Raw genomic sequence first — 24,326 nt, 5'->3', positions numbered from 1 at the left:
AAAATTGAGGAGTTGGGACAGGTATCCTGTAGCCTGAAAAGCTGAATATATTTATAATCTGGCCCTGTGTATTTTAAACATTTGCCAACTCCTGTATTAAAGTAAAAACCGCCGAAACCGGTTTGGCTCAGTGGATAGAGCGTCGGCCTGCGGACTGAAAGGTCCCAGGTTCGATTCCGGTCAAGGGCATGTACCTGGGTTGCGGACATATCCCTAGTAGGAGATGTGCAGGAGGCAGCTGATCGATGTTTCTCTCTCATCGATGTTTCTAACTCTCTATCTCTCTCCCTTCCTCTCTGTAAAAAATCAATAAAATATATTAAAAAAAAAAAAAAAGTAAAAACCTTTGTTTTGGGGCCTTCCAAACCATTCTTATTGATTTCCAGCATTACTCTCCTCAACAGCCTGTTTCTGTCCCTACAGTGGAAGCGATGCTGCCTCCATCCGGACTAGGGCCTCTCTAAGTGAAGATAAGAAGCACTATATCTTGAACGGCTCTAAGGTACAACTCCATGACTTCACCGGGGTCTCAGTCATAACCTTCACTATCACTCACTGACCACTTTCTTTTTTCTTTTTTTTAAAATTGAATCTTTTTTTTTTTTTTTCCCCCACTTGATCGTCAGCCTAGCCAGGATCTCCAGCGAAGTTCTGGTTAGGATCTCCAGCCAGGTTCTGTGTCCATGTTCTCTTGCTAGGTTCTCCAGCCAAGTTCTCCAGGTTCTCCAGCCAGGTTCTGTAGCCATGTTCCCTCACTAGGTTCTCCAGCCAGGTTCTGTCCAGGTTCTCCAGCCAGGTTCAGTCACCAGGTTCTAGTCAGGTTCTCTTTCCATGTTCTATCCAGGTTCTGTAGCCAGATTCTGTCTCTAGGTTCTTCAGCCAGGTTCTCTCGCTAGGTTCTGTCTCTAGGTTCTGTGGCCAGTTTCTGTCCAGGATCTTTTGCCATGTTCTTTCGCTAGGTTCTGTCTCTAGGTTCTGTCTCCAGTTTCTGTCCAGGATCTTTTGCCATGTTCTCTCCAGCGAAGTTCTTCTGTCTCTAGGTTCTGTGTAGGTTCTGTGTCTAGGTTCTGTGTAGGTTCCGTGACTAGGTTCTGTGTCTGTGTTCTGTGTCTAGGTTCTGTGTTAAAATTAAATCTTTATTGTTCAGATTATTACAATTATTCCTCTTTTTCCCCCCATAGCTCCCCTCCACCCGGTTCCCACCCACCCTCTGCCCTTACCTCTCCCCCCACACTGTCCTCATCCATAGGTGTACAATTTTTGTCCAGTCTCTTCCCGCACCCCCACACCCCTTACTCCCCGAGAATTGGTCAGTCCGCTCCCTTTCTATGCCCCTGATTCTATGATATTCACCAGTTTATTCTGTTCATCAGATTTTTTGTATTTACTTGATTTTTAGATTCACTTGTTGATAGATATGTATTTGTTGTTCATGATTTTTATCTTTACCTTTTTCTTCTTCTTCCTCTTCTTAAAGAATACCTTTCAGCATTTCATATAATACTGGTTTGGTGGTGATGAACTCCTTTAGCTTTTTCTTATCTGTGAAGCTCTTTATATCACCTTCAATTCTGAATGATAGCTTTGCTGGGTAAAGTAATCTTGGTTGTAGGTTCTTGCTATTCATCACTTTGAGTATTTCTCGCCTCTCCCTTCTGGCCTGCATAGTTTCTGTTGAGAAATCAGCTGACAGTTGTATGGATACTCACTTGTAAGTAACTAACTGTTTTTCTCTTGCTGCTTTTAAGATTCTCTCTTTGTCTTTTGCTCTTGGCATTTTAATTAGGATGTGTCTTGGTGTGGTCCTCTTTGGATTCCTTTTGTTTGGGGTTCTCTGTGCTTCCTGGACTTGTAAGTCTATTTCTTTCACCATGTAGGGGAAGTTTTCTGTCATTATTTCTTCAAATAGGTTTTCAATATCTTGCTCTCTCTCATCTTCTGGCACCCCCATAATTCGGATGTTGGTATGCTTGAAGTTGTCTCAGAGGCTCCTTACACTATCTTCATATTTTCGGATTCTTTTTTCTTTTTGCTTTTCCAGTTGGGTGTTTTTTGCTTCTTCGTATTTCAAATCTTTGACTTGATTCTTGTGATCCTCTAGTCTGCTGTTGGATCTCTGTATAATATTCTTTATTTTAGTCAGTGTATGCTTAATTTCTAGTTGGTCCTTTTTCATATTCTCGAGGGTCTCACTAAATTTATCGGAGGTTTCTAGAAAATTCTTGAAAAACCTTATAACTGTGGTTTTGAACTCTATATCCAGTAGTTTGCTTTCCTCCATTTCTGTCATTTGTGACCTGTTTCTTTGTCTCCGCATTTTGGCTGCTTCCCTGTGTTGATAGAGTGGCTTTCCTTTCTAGGTGTCCTATAGGGCCCAGTGGCTCAGCCTCCCCAATTACCTGAGGTGGACACTCTTGGTGCACCCCTATGTGGGCTTTGTGCACAGTCTTGTTGTAGTTAAGCCTTGATTATTGTAGGTATCACTGGGAGGAATTGACCTCCAGGCCAATTGGCTGTGAGATTCAGCTGTGTTTACGGTGAGAGAACTTCTGTGCTGGAGACCACCTTATGGGGCAAGACTTGCTTCAGTGGGGCTTTGGTGCTCACTGAGTCTGCCCCCTGAGTGTGTCCCTTATGGATCTGAGGCATTGTAATCTGGATGGTCCCACTCTGACCAGTGGATACACTGGCTCTTGGATCTCTAAGGAGGTGCTAATTTAGCCTCTGCCTGAGGCTACCCAGCAGGAGCTATTGAGAGATCTGCAGGTTCCTCTTCATTGTTTTGGGTTTGGAGGTGCCCAGATGAGGCCCAGCTGTGAAGCAATGCAAGCTGCTGTGGGGCCTTGGGCCTTCTTGTGGATGTTCTGGGTCTCTCTGACCCAGCTGCAGTTTGTTAGGTAATTTTAGATTGCAAAGGGCCAGGCCATTCATATGCAAAAGCCTCTGTGCACAGCTTGGGTGGGGCAGGGTCTCAGGGAATCTACAGGGCGGAGCAAACAGCTATGTCTGATCCTCAGCCCTGCCCTAAGAGGCCCCGGTCCCAGTGTCTCACGGTAATCGCTGCAAGCACCTCTGAGAGAAAGCCACCCTCGATGCCAGACAGCCCAGTTTCTCCCTGTATGAGTCTGGGTCCCCAGAGACTTGCCCGGAACTGGAGTTCAGAGCAATTGGAGCTTGTGTCTCCCTCCCTATTGAAAAAGACAACCGCATCCTCAGTATCCAGCCCTTTCCGTGTGCGCCTCCATACCTCCACACTTTACTTCCGTACCTCCTCAAAGTCTCAGTGTGCTTTTCTCTTTCCTTCTATTTGTAGAATTTCCACTCAGCCAGCCTTCCTGTGGTTCTGGATGATGTCCGTTTTGTCTTTCAGTTGTATTTTTGAAGTGGTTGTGCGAGGCAGCAATTTCAGGTGTTTACCTATGCTGCCTAGGTCAGTGGTTTCACTGACCACTTTCCACGCACCAGGGACTGCAAAGGGCCTACACATCATCTTTTGACCATCACCTCTTGGGTGGATGCTACTTTCTTTTTTTGAAAGAATAAACTGTGTCTCAAAGAGGTTCTGCAGACATCCTATGCTTAGTGACAGAGCCAGGCTTGGAGCCAAGGAGTTCTGGCTTCACAATCTACATGTTTCCATAATACCAACTACTTCCCTGATCTACTGTTGGTTGTTTGTTTTTAAGTTCAGTACTGTGAACTTCTATGTACCCTCACCATCTTCAGCAATTATTTCTTCTTAGCCAGTCCTGTTTCTCTGTCAGCATTGCCACCTCTGGATTGCATCCATACTGTTTCAGCTAAAAGGCAGGAATTTTTTTTTTTTAATTATAATATCATTAACACAATTTTAAAAATTTATAATTCCTTACTATCTAGTTATCATTCAAATTTCTATGACTATTTCTGTGGTTACCTTTTTATTTTTCCAATCATTTGCTTGAATTAAGATCCAAATAGGTTCCCTACATTGTGTTGAGAAGCTTCTATATTTACCTCTCCCTTCCTCTCCTATTTCTTCCACCCCGTTTCCTTGCTCCTTTCTGTCCCTATTCCCCTTTCTTGAGAAAACCCATTTGTTTAGTGCTAGAGCTTGAACCATCTTAGTACCATTGGCTATTCTTCTATACCAGCGGTTCTCAACCTGTGGGTCGCAACCCCTTTGGGGGTCGAATGACCCTTTCACAGGGGTCACCTAAGACCATCGGAAAACACATATATAATTACATATTGTTTTTGTGATTAATCACTATGCTTTAATTATGTTCAATTTGTAACAGTGAAATTGGGGGTCACCACAACATGAGGCACTGTATTAAAGGGTCACGGCATTAGGAAGGTTGAGAACCACTGTTCTACACCCTCCCGCCCAACACACACACACACACACACACACACACACACACACACACATGTCCACTTGTGTCTCTTGGCAAAATCCTTGCTCTGGAGAGACTGGGATCCCCAGGGCTTTACAGTCTAGACCAGTGATGGCGAACCTCTGACACGTGTGTCAGAGGTGACACGCGAACTCATTTTTTTGGTTGCTTTTTCTTTGTTAAATGGCATTTAAATATATAAAATAAATATCAAAAATATAAGTCTTTGTTTTACTATGGTTGCAAATATCAAAAAAATTTCTATATGTGGCACAGCACCAGAGTTAAGTTAGGGTTTTTCAAAATACTGACACGCCTAGATCCAAAGGTTCACCATCACTGGTCTAGCCTGAAGTTCGATGGGCAGCTGGCATGTCTTGTGGCAAAGATGGGGCTTAGAGGTGGCTCATGATAGTTTAGTTTTCTCCAAAGTTCTTTTGCTCTTTTCCTTCAGGTCTGGATCACCAATGGAGGACTTGCCAGTATTTTTACCGTGTTTGCTAAAACCAATGTTGTTGATTCCGATGGCTCAGTAAAAGACAAAATGACAGCATTTATAGTAGAAAGAGACTTTGGTGGAATCACTAATGGGAAGCCTGAAGATAAGTTAGGCATCCGTGGCTCAAACAGTAAGTTGTGTGTGTGTGTGTGTGTGTGTGTGTGTGTGTGTGAGAAAGAGAGAGAGAGAGAGAGAGAGAGAGAGAGAGAGAGAGATCCTTTAGCTCCATCCAAGTGTCGAGATAAAATTAGATTTAAGTAGTTTTGATTGTACTTAAATATTTTAGCAACATCAAATTAAGAATGCCATGATAGCTATTGTAAATAATGCTGCTGTAAACATAGGGGTGCATGTATCTGTTCAAAGTAGTGTTCTTGTTTTCTTCCAACAAATACCCAGAAGTATAATTGCTGGGTTGTATGGTGTATCTATTTTTAGTTTTTGAGGAATCGCCATACTGTTTTCCAGAGGGGCTACACCCCACCAACGGAGTTCAAGGGTTCCCTGTACTCCACATCCTCACCAACACATGTTATTTGTTGACTTTTTATAATAGCCATTCTGACTAGTGTGAGGTGATTTCACATTGTGGCTTCAATTGGCATTTCTTTGATGATTAGTGACGAGTATCTTTTCTCGGTATGTTCTCATTGGAGAAATAACTTTTTATTTTCTTTGCCCATTTTTCTATCAGATTTTTTAATTTTTGGGATTGACTTTTATGAGTTTCTTATATATTTTGGATATCAACACCTTATCATTTGCAATTATATTTTGCCATTCAGTAGATTGTCTTTTTGTTTTGGTGAAGGTTTCCTTTGCTGTACAGGAGCTTATTAGTTTGATATAGTCCCATTTGTTTGCTTTTGCTTTTGGTTCCTTTGCTCGGGAGGTTGTATCCAAAAAGATATTACTCAGACTGATGTCAAATAGTTTGTTTCCTATGTTTTATTATAGGAGATTTAGTCTTTAACCATTTTGAGTTTGTTTGTTTGTTTGTTTTTGTTTAATCCTCACCTGAGTATGTTTTTCCATTGATTTTTAGAGAGAATGGAAGGGATAGAGGGAGGGGGAAAGAGACAGAGAGCGAAAGAAACATTGATGTGAGAGAGACACATCAGTTGGTTGCCTCCTGACCAGGGCCAGGGATCAAAACTGCAAACCAGGTCATGCACTTAACCAGGAATCAAACCCACAGTCTTTTGGTGGGCAGGCCGACATTCTACCCACTGAACACACCGGCGAGGGCTTGAGTTTATTGTTGTATATGGTGTGAGAGAGTGTCCAGTTTTTCCAATACCACTTATATACTGGCCTTAACATCAGTGATGCTCAGCGCATGGAAAGATGCACAGTCACTGTGGCATTCTTTTTAATATAAATATAGTTGGTATACAGTATTATATTGGTTATATTAGTTGTTACTCCATTGTATATGTTTTACCTCTTTTGTCATAGACTATATAAGTGAGCGTTTATTTCTGTTCAACTGATCTGTGTGTCTGCTTTTTTTTTGCCAGTATCATGCTGTTTTGATTATTACAGCTTTGCAGTGTAGTTTGAGATCAGGGAGCATGATACCAGCAACTTTGTTCTTCTTTATTTGGGTTGCTTTCATTATTTGGGGTTTTGTGTTGTTCCATATAAATTTTAGGAATATTTGTTCTTGTTCTGAAAATATATACACTACAATATGTGTTGCAGCATTACTTACAATAGCCCAAATATGGAAGCAACCTAAGTGCCCATCGATAGATGAATAGGTAAAGATGTGTTGTGTATATACATATGGAAAATTACACAGCAATAAAAAGAATGAAATATTGCCATTTGCAACAACATGGATTGTCTAGAAGGTATGCTAAGTGGAATAAGTGAGGCAGAGAAAGACAAATACCAAATGATTTCATTTATATGTAAAATCTAAAAAAATAAAACAAATGAACAAACAAAACAAAAATAGACTCATAGAAACAGAGGCCAAAGGTGTGTTACCAGAAGGGAGATGGTGGGAGGATGAGTGAAATGGGGAAAGGAAATATAGTCCATAATGTGATAATTTTGCATAAATTATTATGAGAATTAGTGTGGTGATTACATTGTAAGTTAACAAATGTCAAATCACAATAATGTCTATATAATACTGTATACCAACTATATTTATATTAAAAAAGAATGCCACAGTGACTGTGCACCTTTCCATGCCCTGAGATCAGTGATGCTAAGGCTAGCGAAACAGTCACAGTCTTGTGGAGTTCTCAGCCTTGTCAGGGAAGCATAGTGGATACAAAGAAGGGCAGTGGGTATCCTAGGTTAATATTCCATTACAGGACACCCCATATTCCCTCCTTCTCTCACTTCCCTTTCTACCTGCCCAGACCTGTTTGTAGCCCCTGGTCAGCACTCGATTTACTTGAGGCTGGGTCTTGTGAGTGGCCCTCCGGCTGCCCAGATGCAGTGGTGTCCTCATAGGACTCTACCTCGTGGGACTCCTACTTCAGATCATGGAGAGTCTGGCTTCAGAGACTGCATACCAGCCTGGCACCTCCAGACCCACTTCTGTTTGCCACCTTGTCCTTGGGGACCCTGTGTTCTGAATGGTGGTATTTGCCATGACATCTGCTTGGCCTCGGGGAAGGGGAGTGTCAGAGGGCCCGAGCTCTAACCTGGCTCTGGCACATAGAAGCTGTGTGTCCTCGAACAAGTTAGTTTGCTTTTCTTCAGTTTCCTCACCTAAAAAAAGGGATGCCCTAGCTGGTTTGGCCCCGTGGATAGAGTGTCCGCCTGCAGACTGAAGGGTCCTGGGTTCCATTCTGGTCAAGGGCGCATGCCCGGGTTGCGGGCTCAATCGCCAGTAGGGGCCGTGCAGGAGGCAGCCAATGAATGATTCTCTCTCATCAATGTTTCTTTCTCTCTCTCCCTCTCCCTTCCTGTCTGAAATCAATAAAAATATTTTTTATAAAAGGGGAGGAGGATGATAATAGAACCTACATTGTGGAGGTGACATGAGAAGGGAGCATTACGATGTACGTAAAATGCTGAGTGCACATGGAAGCTGAAAATGTTAGTTATTGCTATTACTGATATTACCCACCATGACTGGTGCTGCCTATTGAGTAATGAATGTTCCAGCAGAGGAAGCAGCAGGCTCAGAGACCCTGAGATAAGAAAGAGCTCAGTGTGCTAGTGGGGAAAAGTGACCAGAGGGACCAGGGTGGAGAGAAAGAGCAGGGCTGCCACTATACACTGCTGTGGGGGCACTGTCCATACTGAGATCTGGGTAGGTAGTGCCCACTGGGATTATGCAGTGGCCCTGTGTGTCTGTGGGGGGGGGGGGGGTTGTTGAGGGGCACAAGATGAGGTCAGAGAGGAAAAAAGGGTCCTCCCCACACCAGCAGCCTGTGAAGGAACAAGAGCTGTTAGGAGAAGGGCCTTGGCCTCCCAGCCCATGTGCTTAAGCCATACCTGAGACCCTGGTCAGCACTGATTTACAGAGAGATGAGTATTTCATTGTATTTTACAACGAGGCTGTTTGAACACAGCTGTAATCATAGAATAGGTTAGCAACCCTGGTTGCCCACACTTGGTTTGACTGCTGCTTGGCTACTTGAGCAAGGTCTTCCCTGTCCTGAGCCTCCCTTTTCTCTGGCATTAGTTGCCGGGAGCCATTTCTTTATAACATAACATTCAGAAGCACGCTGTTCCAGAGAACACAGTGGAGAAGACTCTGTCTGTCCTTTCCCCATCTCTTCCCTCACCTTGCCATGCTTACCTAACTGTTCTCATCACATTGACCTCCACTTCCCAACACGCCAGGTGCACTGTAAGGTCTGCCAGTCATCCATCACTGCAGTAACTCGCCTGAGAAACCACCCAGGACTGGGCGTTTATTTCTCTCCCACAGTTACCAGGTGCTGTGGGCTGGGTTCAGGTGTGCCATTTGTTCTCTTAAATACGCTGGAGTGAGTTCTCACAGCAGATCGTAAGAGCCCAAGCAGTCAAGCCAGACTGGATCAGCACATTGAAGGTCTCCCTGCTCATGTTGGTTGGCTCCATGCCCCTGGCCTCAGCAAGTTACATGGCCAAACCTGGCATTGTGGGTAGAGAAAGGCAAATCTCCTTCCACAGAGCCACAGTGCAGGGTTTGGCTGCATTGAGCAGAGTGAAATGGGACCAATGCTCCCATTTGCAATGGGAGCCAAGCTTTTTTGTTCTGTCTCTGGCTCTTTCTCATCCTTAAAACTTCACCTTAGAAAAGTCTGACATAAACCCTTAGTAAAAATAGTATTACCCATGCCCCTCCAACCTCCATTTCTGTTACAATGCTGTATTTAGTTTATCTGTCTCACTTAACACAGTGTTGTAATATCTTGTTTATAGTTTATCTCCCTAACTAAGGTGTGAGCTCCGTGTGGACAGAAACCTGGTCTTTCTGTACTGTCCTGTCAGTAGATGTAGAATGAATGGATGAATTTCATGCCTGTGGGTAAGTGCAGAGTAGTTTTCATCTAAAGTCTTTAATTTTGTGTATTTCAGCCTGTGAAGTCCATTTTGAAAACACCAAGGTGCCCATTGAAAATGTTCTAGGAGAAGTTGGAGGTGGGTTTAAGGTGAGTTGCCAGAAGCAGCTCCTGTGACTGCTGTGCGGTTTCATGGTGCTGTTTGTTGGCCCTAGCTTTCTGTATCATCCCTGCTTGTAGCAGACTAGCCTGTGCTGGCGCCGTGACCATGTGTGGTTCTCCTTTGGGAAATCAGCAAAGTGGAAAGGGAAAAAAATTGCCTCCCAGAAGAGGAAGTGTGTGGTTAGAACTAAGTCTCTTCATTAATCTGTGAGGCTTTGTTTGCCTTGAGTTTGTTTGCCTCTCCAGCTCGCATGATAAAGCAGGCCAGTGGCACTAGAGAATCACAGGTTCTCCAATGACTAACCTTGGGTCCTGAAGCCCCAAGATGTTTTGTTTTTGAGTCAGATGTATTATTATATTTTTATTGACAGATAATTCATATAACATAAAATTCACTGTTTTCAATTGTACACATTGGTTGTTTTTAGTATATTTGCTATGTTGTGCAATCATCACCATGGTTTAATTCCAGAACATTTCCATCACCCCAGAAAAAAATGCCATCCCTCCCATTTCCAGTTTCACCCATTCCTTGGCAATCACTATATTAATTTCTGTTTCTATGGACATATCATATAAATGTTATATATATGTGGCCTTTTGTGTTTGGCTTCTTATATGTAGTATTACTTTTTCAAAGTTTATCCAAGTGGTAGCATTTGTTATTCCCTTCAGAGGCTGGGTAATATTCCATTGTGTGGATAGACCACATTTTGTTTATTCATTTATCAGCTGATGGACCTTCTTATTGTTTCCACCTCTTGGCCATTATCAATAATGCTGCTATGAACATTCGTGTACAAGTTTTTGTGTGAACAATATGTTTTCAGTTCTTTTGAGTATTTACCTAAAAGTGAAATTTCTGGGTCATATGGTGACTGTACATTTAACTTTTTGAGGAACTGCCCAGCTATTTTCCACAGTGGCTGCACCACTTTACATTCCCATCATCAATGTATGAGGGTTCTAATTTCTCCACATCCTCATCAACACTTGTTATTGTCCATTTTTAAAATGATAGCCATCTTAGTGTGTGTGTGACATCATATCTCATTGTGGTTTGATTTGCATTTCCCTAATGACTAATACTGCATCTTTTCATGTGTTTATTTGCAATTTTGGAAAAATGTCTTTTCAAATCCATTGCCCATTTTTAAACGTCCTTTTTGTTGTTGTTGTTGCCCTGTCCTAATTTACTGAATCACCTAGTTAAGTATCTTTACCCTGGTGAGATCCCCTACCCCCTTGGCTGTGAAGCAGAGAACAGAGTAATACCTTCTCCCCATGTCTTGAGAATCAGATAAATGCCATCAGCCAGTGCTCCTGACAGGATGCTACTTGGTGAATGTGGAACAAAGGGTTGTGGAGGTGGAAGGACAAACATGGGAGCAGCAGTCTGGGTGCAGTGATAGGTTTGTTTGTCACCCAGAAGATATGCAAATTAGAGAATATAGATAAAGAGAAAAAAATGAATTCTGAAACCTGTCCCCAAGAGAATTGGCATTCATTGTTCACATTTTTGTGCTATCTTTCTAGATTTTTATAAAAACCATTCGTCCCTTAAATCTGGTGTGAATGTGTACTATAGTCTACATTTTTTCATTTATCAATAATCCTAATGTAAACCAAAATTAAAATTAAAAGCATTTATTTGAGCAAAAGGAGCTGCAGCCCAGGAGACACAGATTCAGGGAAGAGCCTAAATTGTGTTCCACTGAGACAAAGGGGAGGCCCCTTTTATAGCAAAAGTTGTCACCCAGGCTCTCAATTAGGTCTGTTTTATATAAATGAGGTGTCCAAAACGTGCAGTTCTGATTGGACAGGGCAGATCTCAGTCCCTTCGTAAAAGATCAAACCAGGGTTTCCTTGCAGGGGTTCAGCCTGAGGTTCTTCACGGTATAGAGCACATGAGGAGCTCCTGTCAGCAAATGCCTGCTAGGCTCTTACTTATAAAACTTAGGCCCTTGGTTAACCATGGGGAATCCATTTCAGTAGATAAATTCCTTCTCAGGGTTCACATCAAAGGAATCTTTCTACTTTGGGGCCCACATAATCATCTTTTTATGCCAGTAAATGTATATTGCTGTAAGTGTTTAACGCTGAATAGTATTGCTTCATGTAATGATGCCAAGTTAAATGTTACCAGGTTCTCAGGACTGGGAATTTTATAGTGTTTTCACTTCTTTTCTACTCAGAACCACATTGCGTGGCATATATCCTTGTATATATCTTTGCATACTTTTTTTCTTTCTTTCTTTTTTTTTTAAGGATTCTTTTCTTTAATATATTTTTATTGATTTCAGAAAGGAAGGGAGAGGGAGAGATAGAAACATCAGTGATGAAAGAGAATCATTGATTGGCTGCCTCCTGCACACCCCACACTGGGGATCGAGCCCACAACCCAGGCATGTGCCCTTGGCCGGAATTGAATCCGGGAGCCTTCAGTCCGCAGGCCGACGTTCTACTCACTGAGCCAAACCAGCTAGGGCTTTGCATACTTTTCTAATTCTTTCATGAGTTTAAGCACCGCTAGTGAAGTTACTGGGTCAGAAGGTGTGAATGTTTTTAAATTTCTGATCCTTGTTGCCAAATTTCCTGCTGGGAAGTTGAACCAATGTCTACCCTTCAGTGTGGAGGATGTCCCTGCCCCTAGACCTTCCAGACGCTGAATTACATTTTTTCCCATTGTGTTAGGTAAAACATTTTTGTTGTTTTAATATGCAAAGAAAAATAGATTTATAAATCCCTTTACTAATTTAGTGGGATTGTTTGCCAGTCAGCTTAATTACTAAAAAGTGTGACACACCTCAGTGATTCCACAGATCACGAAATGATCAAGGTTGAGTGGCTGATGAGAGATAAAAGTAAGAGCTTCTGCCCTGACTGGTTTGGCTCAGTGGATAGAGCATCGGCCTGCGGACTGAGGGGTCCCAGGTTCGATTCCGGTCAAGGGCATGTACCTTGGTTGTGGGCACATCCCCAGTAGGAGGTGTGCAGGAGGCAGCTGATCGATGTTTCTCTCTCATCGATGTTTCTAACTCTCTATCTCTTTCCCTTCCTCTCTATAAAAAATCAATAAAATATATTTTTTAAAAAAATAAGAGCTTCTTCTTCTAGTGCAGTGATGGCGAACCTTTTGAGCTCGGCGTGTCAGCATTTTGAAAAACCCTAACTTAATTCTGGTGCCGGGTCACATATAGAAATTTTTTGATCTTTGCAACCGTAGTAAAACAAAGATTTATACTTTTGATATTTATTTTATATATTTAAATGCCATTTAACAAAGAAAAATCAACCAAAAAAATGAGTTCACGTGTCACCTCTGACACGCGTGTCATAGGTTCGCCATCACTGTTCTAGTGCTTTCAGGTTTTATCAGTAGTCAGACTGCTTAGGGCACAGAGACAGTTAACTGACAGAGGCTGTTCAAAGAATGGGTTGCATCTTGCATCTGGGAAAATTGAGATCTAGACTGTACTTATGGGAATTATAGAAGGGAGTTATTTTGCAGTAGAAAAGGTGATAAAGTTCAAGTGCTGATGCAGGAGGAGAGGACTGAGGTTAGGGGGGAAGATCAGTCTTTGAGTTTGTGAGCCCCTTTTCAGCTGTGGCTAAACCCATCAGGTCTTTGATCCACAGGAAATGAGACCTAGTATCAAATTATTTTCTCCTTTTATTTTTGTTTGTTGTTTTAAGTGAAAAATTAAGCATGAAGGGGCTGTGAAGTGAATTTTGTTCATAAAACTATGAGTTAGCTTTTGAGAGCCCATTTAAGAAGAGGGAAGAGGAAATACAGATGGGATTTCCTCTTCCCTCTTCATGTCCTGGTCAGTGTCCTCCCACATTATGAGACATCAAGTCTGAAGTTAGAGTTAGAGGCTCCACCCTTCTCCCCCCACCCCCCCCACCCCAAAGAGGCAGGGCAGGACCTGAATGTAACACTGTGATATGATGTGACTTAACCAAGCTCCCTTCCCCATCCAGTGCAAGGTTTGGCCTTATCCTCCATGTTTTCCAGCTGCCTTGGATTGAATATTTAGAACCAATACTTGCACTTCCCAGTAACTGGAGCAGTTGTTTCCAGTCTCTCCAGTCCCACAGAATCTGTTTTGTGGGATTCTACCATTGATTTAACAAGTAAACATAAATGCAAATTGGTTTGCCTATTTTATAATGCTAGTCACACATAAGCAAGCCGTCAGTAAGAAGCAGAATTGCATTTTCAGTTTTGCTTTTAGGAAAACTATAGCGTTCACAGACACCTTTCTACCCCCAGACCCCAAGCCCTGCCTTTCAGTGCTGGACTTGGGATGCCCTTTCTCCCTGGAATGGCCAGGTAGACCCAGCTGAGGGATCTCTTGGGTGGGAACATTTGCTACCCAACATACCCTCTTCCCACACCAAAAGAAACATACCCACCCATTCCTACTGGACTTGTGTACCCCCCTTTACTCCACCATTATTACCACGGGCCACCTGTTGCCTAATCAGCTGTTTGCCTCTGTGCCCCATGTAGTCGGTAAGGGGACACCACCATGAATCTAGATAGACTAGTACTTAGGAAGCAGTGTGTACACACAAATGTATGCCTGTCCCTCATCACAAGCCACTCATCGTCTGCATTAGGTAGGAAGTTAAAATTGATAAAGGGGAGAGAAACTGACAAAGCTCCTTAAGAAATATGTCATCATTGTAGGAATTTGGTGGAGGAGGAGCATGTCATGGCAGTGTAAGGGGCTGGTTCAGTGGAGAGAACACAGGCCTAAATGCAGGCAGATGTTTGCTGTGTGGCCTTGGGAGAAGCCCCTTGCCTCTCTAAACCTCAGGGTCTTTGTACAATGAGAACCCTGATGCGGAAGCAATGTTGGGAAGGTGTAAGTAGCTTGCAGCATGTACCCAATAAGTCTTACTTGCATACTTTTCTTTCTTTTCTTCCCGGGGCCTAAGAGGATTCACGTGTTCTTTTAGAACAAGGTTATTCAGTTCCTTTTTGAGGAGGCGACTCCGAGCCATAGCAGTGATGGTGTGACCTTGTTTTGAAGTGTTGGGACTGTGCTCTCTCCCTGCTCAGTGAGGATTGGCAAGATGATTAACTCAGCCCAAGTACTGGCACAGAATTCTTTAGGGACTTATCTTTTGTTTTCAAACCTTCTGGTAAAAACAGACAAGCACTGTTGTGGTCTGTCACCTTCAGTCCTCCAGGCCCTTGGGCTGTTCCCAGCACAGTATGGGCAAGCAGGACTCTGCGGGAGTGGAATACACAGTGAGCCCATGCTTTCTCTGCAGGTGGCCATGAACATCCTCAACAGTGGGCGGTTCAGCATGGGCAGTGCTGTGGCCGGGATGCTCAAGAAATTAATCGGTAGGTATGTCAGGGACAGCAGCCCTTTGCGACACAGCCTCGCCCCTGCTTCCTCCGCTCCAGCCTGGATGCTCTGCCATGTGCTCACGACAGACGGTGCTGAGCAGAACACCGGGCAGATGGTCTCACTCAAGTTTAGGACCTGGGCTGTGGTTTAGATCAAAGAATGTACTCGGTCTGTCCCCAAAGATTGAGTGTTCATGTTTCAGCACTCCTCTATTTTACCTGCTCAGAAAGGATAGGAGGAGGGGAGTGGACATTCTGTCAGATGAAGCGGGTAACTGCTCTGACCCCCTAGGAACAGAGCTACTTAGTGAGCATCCAGGTGTGAGCCAGACACTTGTAAACATTAGCCCTGGTTCTCCCAAGATCCCCGTTTTGTAGATGACTCTTCGCACAATGGGTGAGGAGTGGGATCAGGTTTGGAACCCAGATCTCTCAGCCTCTCAATCTCCCCTTTGTTTTTTCTGTTAGGATGCCTGAAATCTGGATTTTCCTTTGCCAGTAAACTTAAAATAGCCCTATAAGGTTTTTGTTGGGCACAGAACATGATTACTACATTAGTTTTGTGGGAAATGCAGGGGGCACTGGCTACGGATGGTGGGAGATACCCAGCGGCTATATACACTGAGTGCTTATGAAGTTCCTCAGAGTTCAGGGCAAGATGGGATGGGAAGGCTTTGCTTTGGGTTCTTACCTTCCTTTTATAGATGAGGAGACTGATGCTCAGAGAGGTTAAGGGTTTTGCCCAAGGCCATGTACCTGGGCCTAAAAGCTGATCCTGTCAGACTCCAAGCTCAGGGCTTGTCTCACTCTGCTGAGCTGCTCCCAAGACCCTGAAGTCCTCTGGATTTCTTTCCCATTTGGAAATTCCTCAGTACAAGAGCTTTGTGGGGGTGCTCACGGCCAGCCTCTCCCCAAAGGATGTAGAACGATGATATCCCAAGTCCCGGAAATGTGTGAATGTGGGTGTCTGTTTACCATCTGAGCCCACCATGAGAAGCAGTTGTGATTGGACATACCTGTGGGAATGTTTGGAGAATGCCGACTGTAGGGGCAGGGGCTGCTGACTGGGTGGGATGCTGCCCTATTCAGTTGGGTGCCTTCGCAGCTGGGACCATGGCGCAGCTTGTGTTCACATCTGTGCACTTTGAAGCCATAGGCCCAAGTTTTCAAAACAGATCACCTTCCCGCTTTGGGGATGAACAGCTGTGACAGGTGTGAGCCAGTCCCTGCCTCTGCCTAGGGCGTTTATGGGGGCATGACTTGGTGCTAGGCACCTTCCACCTGCATCGTGCAGTCTTCACAACTCTGTGAGATCAGTGGTATTGTTCAGGAAGGTGAAGTCGCTTGTAAGAAAAAGTACCAGCTGGTAAAAAAAAGTACCAGACTCAGACCTATGTCTGACTTCAAATTGGGCTTCACGTCTGCCCTGTGTGCTCTGGGCACCACTGGGCGTGGATAGTCCCTCCTCCAGCCTGGCTTTACTAGAAAGCAGGGGCTCTGTCTTTCAGGGGGCTTGGTCTCAGCAGACTGTTACACATAGTTTCTGCCTGAGGGCTGGAAGGTGATGATGACAGCCTTAGTAAATTATCATAGGACAACCAGAAAATTGTTCTTTTAAACACTCTGTTCTTCTTCAGAAATGACTGCAGAATATGCCTGCACGAGGAAGCAGTTCAACAGGAGCCTCAGTGAATTTGGATTAATTCAGGTACTAAAGGTTGTACAAGTGGCACTATATGGATTTCACTGTGTGAGCATTGTGTCTTTCAGTGTCTGTACTGGTGACTTCTGTAAGTGACTGGGGAAGAGGACAGGCTTTATTTAATGTGACACCCTTTTTTTAAAATATATATATTTTTATTGATTTCAGAGAGGAAGAGAGAGGGAGAGATAGAAGCATCAATGATGAAAGAATCACTGATTGGCTGCCTCCTGCACGCCTCCTACTGGGGATTAAGCCAGCAACCCGGGCATGTGCCCTTGTCCGGAATCAAATCCAGGACCCTTCAGTCCGCAGACCAATGCTCCATCCACTGAGCCAAACCAGCTAGGGCGATTTTATTCACCTTTAGAGACCACTACTGTGGGAGGGGCTTTACGGAGGAATTAGTATATAAAAATGACCCTGAAAGGCAAGTAGGATTTCAAAGCAAAATCCAAAGGAGGGATGCTAGGCCAGGACCATAGTGCTAGAGGTGCAAGAGAATCTGGTGTGTTTGGAAAAGCAAGAAGCCCTGCTTTGCTTGCTGGGGCATAGAGTATGTGCAGAAGTGGCTGGAAAGGTAAGTTAAGGCTGTGCTGTGAAGGGCCTTGAGTGACAGGGTATTTGATAGGTGAGGTGAATGACCTGTGTCTGTGTAGCAGAGGGAGGGTGAGGAGGAGGTTCCAGTTACTATGGAAGTGGTCGGCGGCGGAGAAGGAGCCAGGGAAAAGATCTTAGAACTGGCCAGGAATGTGACACCGTTTTGTGAATGCTCAGGCTCGGTTCTCTTGTATAGTGTGAGGCTTTGGACTTCATTACCTTCTCTGCTGGTTGGCAGATTTGGTTCTTAGCACATGTAAAATGCTTCTTGATTTTATTTTATTTTTAACACTCCAGGAAAAGTTTGCCTTGATGGCTCAGAAGGCTTATGTAATGGAAAGTATGGCCTACCTCACTGCAGGGATGCTGGACCAACCAGGGTTTCCTGACTGCTCCATCGAGGCTGCCATGGTGAAGGTAATCCCAGCACAGCCCGAGGGGAGCTGAGGAAAGCTCCTTAGCTACTGTGGGGTCCGTGTGGTCAAGGAAGATAAAGGACTTGCCTGAGTTCATCCAGTGAGACTGTGACAATCAGAGCTCCTGCCTCGTTCAGTCTCCTCTCAAAGCCCAGTTCTCACTTGAGCCTCCCATTCCATCCCCAGCCACTCTGCCCCTGTTCTGAGGCCTTCCTTTTGGCATTGACCTTCGCCCGGGTCTGTGGCAGGTGTTCAGCTCAGAGGGTGCCTGGCAGTGCGTGAGTGAGGCGCTGCAGATCCTCGGCGGCTCGGGCTACATGAGGGACTACCCGTACGAGCGCATGCTGCGTGACACCCGCATCCTGCTCATCTTTGAGGTGCGTGCCCTGATACCAGATCCACCTCGTTCTGCCATGGACCCCCTGAGCCTCCTGGTTCTGGGCCCAGGCTGGCTTCTGCGTTCTGTCATTTAACCCTCTTCACAACCCTGCCTAGACCCTGTTCTGCAGACTGAGAGGCCAAGCATTTCACCTAGGGTCTCACTTCCAAGGGCCCTTCTGTTGAGCCTACCACCTCCTGGCAAACCACCACAGGTCTTTGCCAAGTTGCTTTTGCCAGCTGTGGTGGGACAAACAGAGATCTTCTCATAGGAAGGCCTCAAATGCTGTCTGGGCCTGGGTTTTCTTCTCAGTATATTGAGGGAGCTTAGGAGGGTCATCTCTGAGGGCTTTCCCAGCCTGGCAGTTCTTGCTCTCTAATTGCTGTCCCCCATGAATTCACAAGCCTAAAGGTCCTGGGAGGGGAAGACACCTCAGACACATCCCACCTTTGGAGTGCTAGTGGTCTTGATTGTGTGGACCTACTGACCAAGGAGGAAACCAGAATACCAGGGAGTGAGGGACAGGTGCATCTCTCCTGAGGGACTGAAGTCTTATGAAGCAATTGCACTTGAGGGCAGAAAGGATTTTGACCAGGCATAGGGGAGGCTGTATGGGCCAAGCACAGGGAAGTAGAGCATCCTAGGCCCAGACAGGAGCTTACCTGCCCCCTCTAAGTGAGTGGAGGTAGAATAAGCAAGCCTCTGTGGGAGTATTGGCCAGGCCTGCTTGGTGGGCTGGGGCAGATGATGGAGCAGGTGAGGAGGGAATGGAAAGGAGACAAGCAGCCAGGTTATATAGGATCTTGGTTCTTTACTCCGGGGGCAGTGGAAACGATAAAAGGTTATAGCCCTGCTTGAATGGCTTCCACGGTGTGAGCGAGCAGGCAGTAGCACGGTCCACCCAGTCGCAAATGCAGGATGCTGGGGCTAACTTCCATGGGGCAGCTTTTGACCTCTATACTGCTGACCACAGGGAACCAATGAGATTCTCCGGATGTACATCGCCCTGACAGGCCTGCAGCACGCCGGACGCATCCTGACAGCAAGGATCAAGTAGGTGCCATTCCCACTCTGCTCCTTGGGTCCCACCTGGGAAAACAAGAGTGGTGAGCAGTATATCCTTGAAAAGGCGAGCCCATCCGCTGCTTGGCTAGAGAGAGGGAAGGTGGGCAGGAGCCTTGGCCAGTGAATGTTGGGCCTTGGAAGCCAGGCTCCAGAGCTCGGCCATTATTTGAGGCTGACAGGAGGAGCCAGCTCTTCAGTGAAGCCCTCACTGCCCTGCCCATGGGCTCACTCCCTGGACAGTTCCTGTTTCCTATGCTGCAGGGACTTTTGTTTTCAGGATCTGGGAATGAGAGATGCCCCTTAACTAGATGCCAGGCTCCAAGGCCAACACAAGAACAATTTGTTTGTTTTCTCTCTCCCTTGCTCTTGCCCTCTCTTGCTCCTCTCAATCCCCATCCTGAGGCCAGAGCAATTAGAAATCACTGCTGGAGCCCAAGAACAGGTTGCTCAGAGCATATTGCGGAGTATTTATTGGAGAAGAACGACCTGGAAGCTGGCTGTGGCTCAGCTTCTTATGGAGGGAGCACAAGAGTAGCTCTACCTCAGAGGAGACTGGCTGCTATCGGACAGGCTGGCCGGACTCAGCCTGCAGCCAGGTGCCCAGAGTGCCCAGACTAGGGGAAGGTCATATTGGGCCTGGGTTGGCACTTTATGCCTTTGCATAGTCAGGGAGAAGAAATGGGTGCCCTAGAGCTCTGGGGTACCTATTGGTGGGGGTTTTGTTGCTGGGCAGTGAGAAGAACAGCAGGGCCTCAGGTCATGGGGCCATGGGCTTTCTGCAGCGAGCTTAAACGGGGCAATGTGACCACTGTCCTGGAGACTGTTGGCCGGAGGCTTCGGGACTCCTTGGGCCGAACCGTGGACCTGGGATTGACAGGGAATCTTGGAGTTGTGCACCCCAGTGTTGCGGTGAGTGAGCCCAGCAGGTATAGCCTGTCAGATATCTTCCTCCCAGAAGGGATATGACCAAGGGTGGTGGGGAGGACCAGTCAGTCTGAGGGACAGCTGCTGTCCCGTCTCCACCCTGTCACAATGGAGAACAGCCTGCATGTTAGCCAGGCCTGGGCCCTGGAGGCCCTGCCATCCCAGTGGGACAGGATGGCACCATGGGGAGGAGGTGCTGAGCTGAGTCCTTTCCTCTGGCCTCTAGGACGGTGCCAACAAGCTCGAGGAGAACGTGTATTACTTTGGGCGCACTGTGGAGACGTTGCTGCTCCGCTTTGGCAAGGTAGTCAGACCCCTGCCAGACCCAGGAGTGGCAGGCCCTCCAACTTTGGGGTCAGGGAAATGGGGCCAGCATCTATGAGATAATGTTTTACCAAGTGTCCATCTTTAGAACCAAGCCCAGGAAGAAATCTACTCACCATGGAGGGGTGGAATGGGGAGGCAGGGCTGATGGGGTGGGTGCCCTGCTGGGGAGCCCCCTCCAGATGAAGAGAGGCTCCTGCATTTGTGGGGGGAGCCTCAGCAGGGCCTGAATCTCACGACCTGATGTGGGAGGCTCTGCGGCTGAAGAGGTATTAATTAAGCCCAGCCTCTGGTCTCAGCCAGGTTCCTGGGACTTAGTCTTACCTTTACCCTTGCCCAAATCTAGACAGAGTGAAAGGAAAACAGGCGGCCACCGGGAGCCAACTTCTCACAATCCCGAGGCATAAAATGAGGCTCAGAGATGTGAAATGTTCCCAGGGAGGGACTGTGGGGGATGGGATGGCAGGTAATGGGCCTCTACCCTGGGGCTCTGTGTTCCCAGACCATTGTGGAGGAGCAGATGGTCTTGAAGCGGGTGGCCAACATCCTCATCAACCTGTACGGCATGACAGCTGTGCTGTCTCGGGCCAGCCGCTCCATCCGAGCAGGTCTCCGGAACCATGACCATGAGGTGAGCCTGCTCTGCCCTGCCCTGCTCTACTCGTCCACACACAGGTAGCTTCCCACTGGCTTTGTCCTGCTGCACTCAACTGAGGCCCGGTGGTTGGGGGTGGGATCATTGAGTGGCATGGCCCAATTTAGCAGTCTCAAGTGGGAGGGCTGGGCAAGTCAAGGGGCTTGGCACCCCAGAGAGAGAGTAAAGTGCAAGGTCCGTGCAGCGGTTGACCTGGAGGCTGGTGGGTTTGCCGAGTTGTGGCTGTGGCCTGTGGTAAGTACTGAAGGTCCAATGGGAGGGATGGTCCATGTCTGCTCAGGACACAGGGCCACTCCCTTTCATTTTCCCATTTGAGAGAAAAGGGTGGGTGAGTGATGGAGTCCTACACCCAGTGCCCTCACCCTGTCTGTCCTCCTCACCCTGCTAGAGGAGTCACTGAGCGAGTATGGATTTGGTCTTCATGTGCATTGACTCACAGTAGCCAGTGTCCACAGGAATTGTGATGTCTCTCTCACAGCAGAGGAAACTGAGGCTCAGAGATGTTGAGTAATTTGCTCTTGGGACAGAGCTAGTTTGGCTCTGGGCTGGAATTAGTACCTAAGATTGTGTCACTTCTGAGCCAAGCTTCTTGACCCCAGCCAAGCTGCCCAGTGGTTCTTTGAAGTTTAGAGGTCAGTCACCAGGGAGGGGGAGCCCTATGGCCCAGAGGTCTCAAGGTTCTCTCTGACCTTGGTTCTGGCAGGTTCTGTTGGCCAACATCTTCTGCACAGAAGCTTATTGCCAGAATCTCTTCACCTTATCTCAGCTGGACAAGTGTGAGTAGGTTTGCTTGGGGGAGGAAGGAAAGGGTCTGATTCTAGGCGACTGTTGATGGTGAGCTTCTTCTGGACCCTGTTGCCGGGGTTCATGTCCCAGCACCAAGAAGGGTTCAGGAATCCTGAAAAGGCGCTGTGCGTAGATGACATAGAAATCCAGAGACTAATCAAGAGTCCAGAGGCGAGTTATAATTTTAAGAGGCATTGGGGGTCAGAGGACCTTCAGCTAAAGGAACTGAAGACTACCTCCTTGCCTAGGACCCTTGCTTTTATTAACACAATTTGTCCTAAGACAAGGTGGAGATAATACACCTCAAAGGGTAAGGTTTCAAAGGGTACAGAGGCATTGTCAGTTTGGGGAATAGCTTACGGCTGTTCAGGTGTTTGGCCAGTAGGGGGCAATAACATGTAGATTAAGATGCCCTTTAACTGTCTGGCAGCCACAATCAGTTTCCTATTCAAGGTTTGGGGAAATGCCTTTAGCCATTCCCAGATGGTGACTACATGTGTGACTCAACCCTGTTGAGTCCCCAAGTCTCATCAACCTTTTGATGAAACTTAAAATTATGACATGCTGGAATTGGTCTATGGCACCCTGTCAGGCTCCCATGGCCTGCTGGCTACTCACAAACTTCTGCCGTGATTGAGGGTGACTAAGACCTGCACTGGCAGCGAGGCAGGAGCACGGATCTACAGGTACAAGCTCTGCCAGAGCCCCTGTGCGGGCCCTGCAGCATCTGCCCAGGGACGGTTCACAAAGGAAGGAGACATTTCCCTTGCCTTTTCACTCCAACACTGCAGTGGAGAGGAAGCTGCCCCTCTCACAGATGACCCGGGATGCTGTTCTAGACCATCTGCTCAGTCTGGAATGCTCTTATGGTCATGTTTTAGAATGTATAGCTTGAATTCTCCTCTGACCCTTACAGTCCTGTACAGTCCTGCTGGCCTCAAGGCTTTACATCATGTGTTCCAACAGAGCCCAGCCCTGTTGCTAAGAGATTGTGGAGAGGGGCACATAATTCTGTGTAGGTTCTGGCTCAGGGTGCTGTTCAGGCATCCTCCACAGTGCTGACTTGACTGTTAATGTGTTATGGAGATGATAAGATGGTTTCTCCTGCAATAATAGGCTTGCATCGAAAAGGGTCTTTTATTAAGCAAGTGCCTTCTCCCACAGGATCTAGAGTTTTTAGGGATTAACAAGATGATCCCTTTGTTATTCAGAGTAAAGCCTCTATGTACAGCCCAGAATCACTTCCTGGGGGGTTGGAGGGGTAGTGGGGATACCCAACAGGCTGACTGTTAGGAAAACTGTTCCAGCAATATTCCTATTGCCACAATGCAGACACATCACCCGCTGTCTTCTTTCCCTCCCAGATTCTCCAGAAAATCTAGATGAACAGATCAAGAAAGTATCCCAGCATGTCCTAGAGAAGCGAGCATACATCTGTGCCCACCCTTTGGATCGGACATCCTGAAGCAGAGGGATGGTGGTCACTGTTGCCGCCAGCCCCCAGGCCACAGCCTGTTGCTGGACAACTCTCACTTTTTCCAGAAGGTGTTGAACTTGGGGTTATTTTAAGTTGAACTTTCTTCCCAGTCTTTACCTGAGGTCTTTTTCTTCACCTGGGGAAACTTCTAGGCTTGATCTGTGAGCACTGCTGCCTAACATGATCATTCCAGGTTCTAAGTGGAGATGGAGATGGATAGAGAGAGAATGGAGTTGCTGAGACCTGGAATTAGAGGATACGCTCTTAGTTTAGGAGACCTCAGAATGGAAATGGGCGCTCGAGCTGCTGCCTCTGTCGCATGAACCTGCGGGGACCTATTTTGGGCATGGACGGCCATTTCTACTAGACCACACCTCTCCCAAGAAATAGCTTGAAAGCTGTGTATGTGTCATTCATTCAGACTAGAAGCAAAATATACTTAAAACATGTACCAGGAACCACTTAACAAAAAAAGAATATAAAATGGCACAGTTTGTGTTAACCCTTCTAGTCATGTTTTTCCTCAGAACCAGCCTTTAATGGGTGGCAGCATGCTCCTAAAAATCACCCTTTGGTGATGGCTCTCAGTCTCTTTTGTCCTCAACTTGTGAGAATAAGGCCTTGAAAGCTGAGGAGCAGGTTCCCTCTGCAGGGCCATGGGGATTATGAGCCCTATCTTTGATCCCTCTCGGTGATGGCTGGAAAACAGCATTGCTTAGTACATGACAACATATGCTAGTTCCCACCTGGGTTTTTCTGTCTGTTTTCTTTGCAAGGATTGCCTGTCTACAGTGGACCAGAAAGTTGACATTGCCTAAGGCCACTGGAACTGGTACATACAGCACCTGAGTTTAGAGAATGGAAATAAAAGTAGCAACACCTACAAACATCCCCAAAGGAAGGGGAAAGTAAGAATAGATAGTTTTGAAGAAATAATGAGTATCAGAATTGATAAGGAAAATTCCAAGCCTGGACACATTTTTAGTGAGATTTAAAACAAAGGCAAAGATGAATTCTGAAAAGTAACAGAGAAAAAGGGCAGGGCACCTGTGAAGGAAAAAGTATGATGAACATCAGATCCCACAACAGCAATGCTGTAAATAAGAAGGTAAAGAACTTGAGCCTGCAGA

At 46.1% G+C, this 24,326-nt stretch overlaps 1 protein-coding gene across 2 annotated transcripts in view; it reads left to right on the top strand.

The window, feature by feature from the left end:
- Nucleotides 1–23,698, top strand: part of ACAD9 (acyl-CoA dehydrogenase family member 9) — a 63,891-nt gene extending 40,193 nt beyond the window's left edge. Inside the window, exons 6-18 of one of the 2 annotated variants that reach the window (XM_036349931.1) lie at nucleotides 424–502; nucleotides 4,834–5,008; nucleotides 9,415–9,488; nucleotides 14,787–14,862; nucleotides 16,506–16,576; nucleotides 17,468–17,587; nucleotides 17,835–17,963; nucleotides 18,939–19,018; nucleotides 19,813–19,939; nucleotides 20,181–20,258; nucleotides 20,781–20,909; nucleotides 21,637–21,709; nucleotides 23,084–23,698. In XM_036349931.1, the coding sequence (XP_036205824.1) occupies nucleotides 424–502; nucleotides 4,834–5,008; nucleotides 9,415–9,488; nucleotides 14,787–14,862; nucleotides 16,506–16,576; nucleotides 17,468–17,587; nucleotides 17,835–17,963; nucleotides 18,939–19,018; nucleotides 19,813–19,939; nucleotides 20,181–20,258; nucleotides 20,781–20,909; nucleotides 21,637–21,709; nucleotides 23,084–23,184 (1,312 nt within the window). In that variant the 3' untranslated portion in view covers nucleotides 23,185–23,698. The remainder of the gene's footprint in view (nucleotides 1–423; nucleotides 503–4,833; nucleotides 5,009–9,414; nucleotides 9,489–14,786; nucleotides 14,863–16,505; nucleotides 16,577–17,467; nucleotides 17,588–17,834; nucleotides 17,964–18,938; nucleotides 19,019–19,812; nucleotides 19,940–20,180; nucleotides 20,259–20,780; nucleotides 20,910–21,636; nucleotides 21,710–23,083) is intronic. The other variant, XM_036349932.1, reaches the window with a different exon arrangement.
- The last annotated feature ends 628 nt before the right edge of the window (nucleotides 23,699–24,326 follow it).

This window comes from Myotis myotis, unplaced genomic scaffold, assembly GCF_014108235.1.
Source record: "Myotis myotis isolate mMyoMyo1 unplaced genomic scaffold, mMyoMyo1.p scaffold_m19_p_2, whole genome shotgun sequence".
In the NCBI taxonomy this organism is placed as follows: domain Eukaryota; kingdom Metazoa; phylum Chordata; class Mammalia; order Chiroptera; family Vespertilionidae; genus Myotis; species Myotis myotis.
This window is presented reverse-complemented; position numbering and strand designations above follow the sequence as displayed.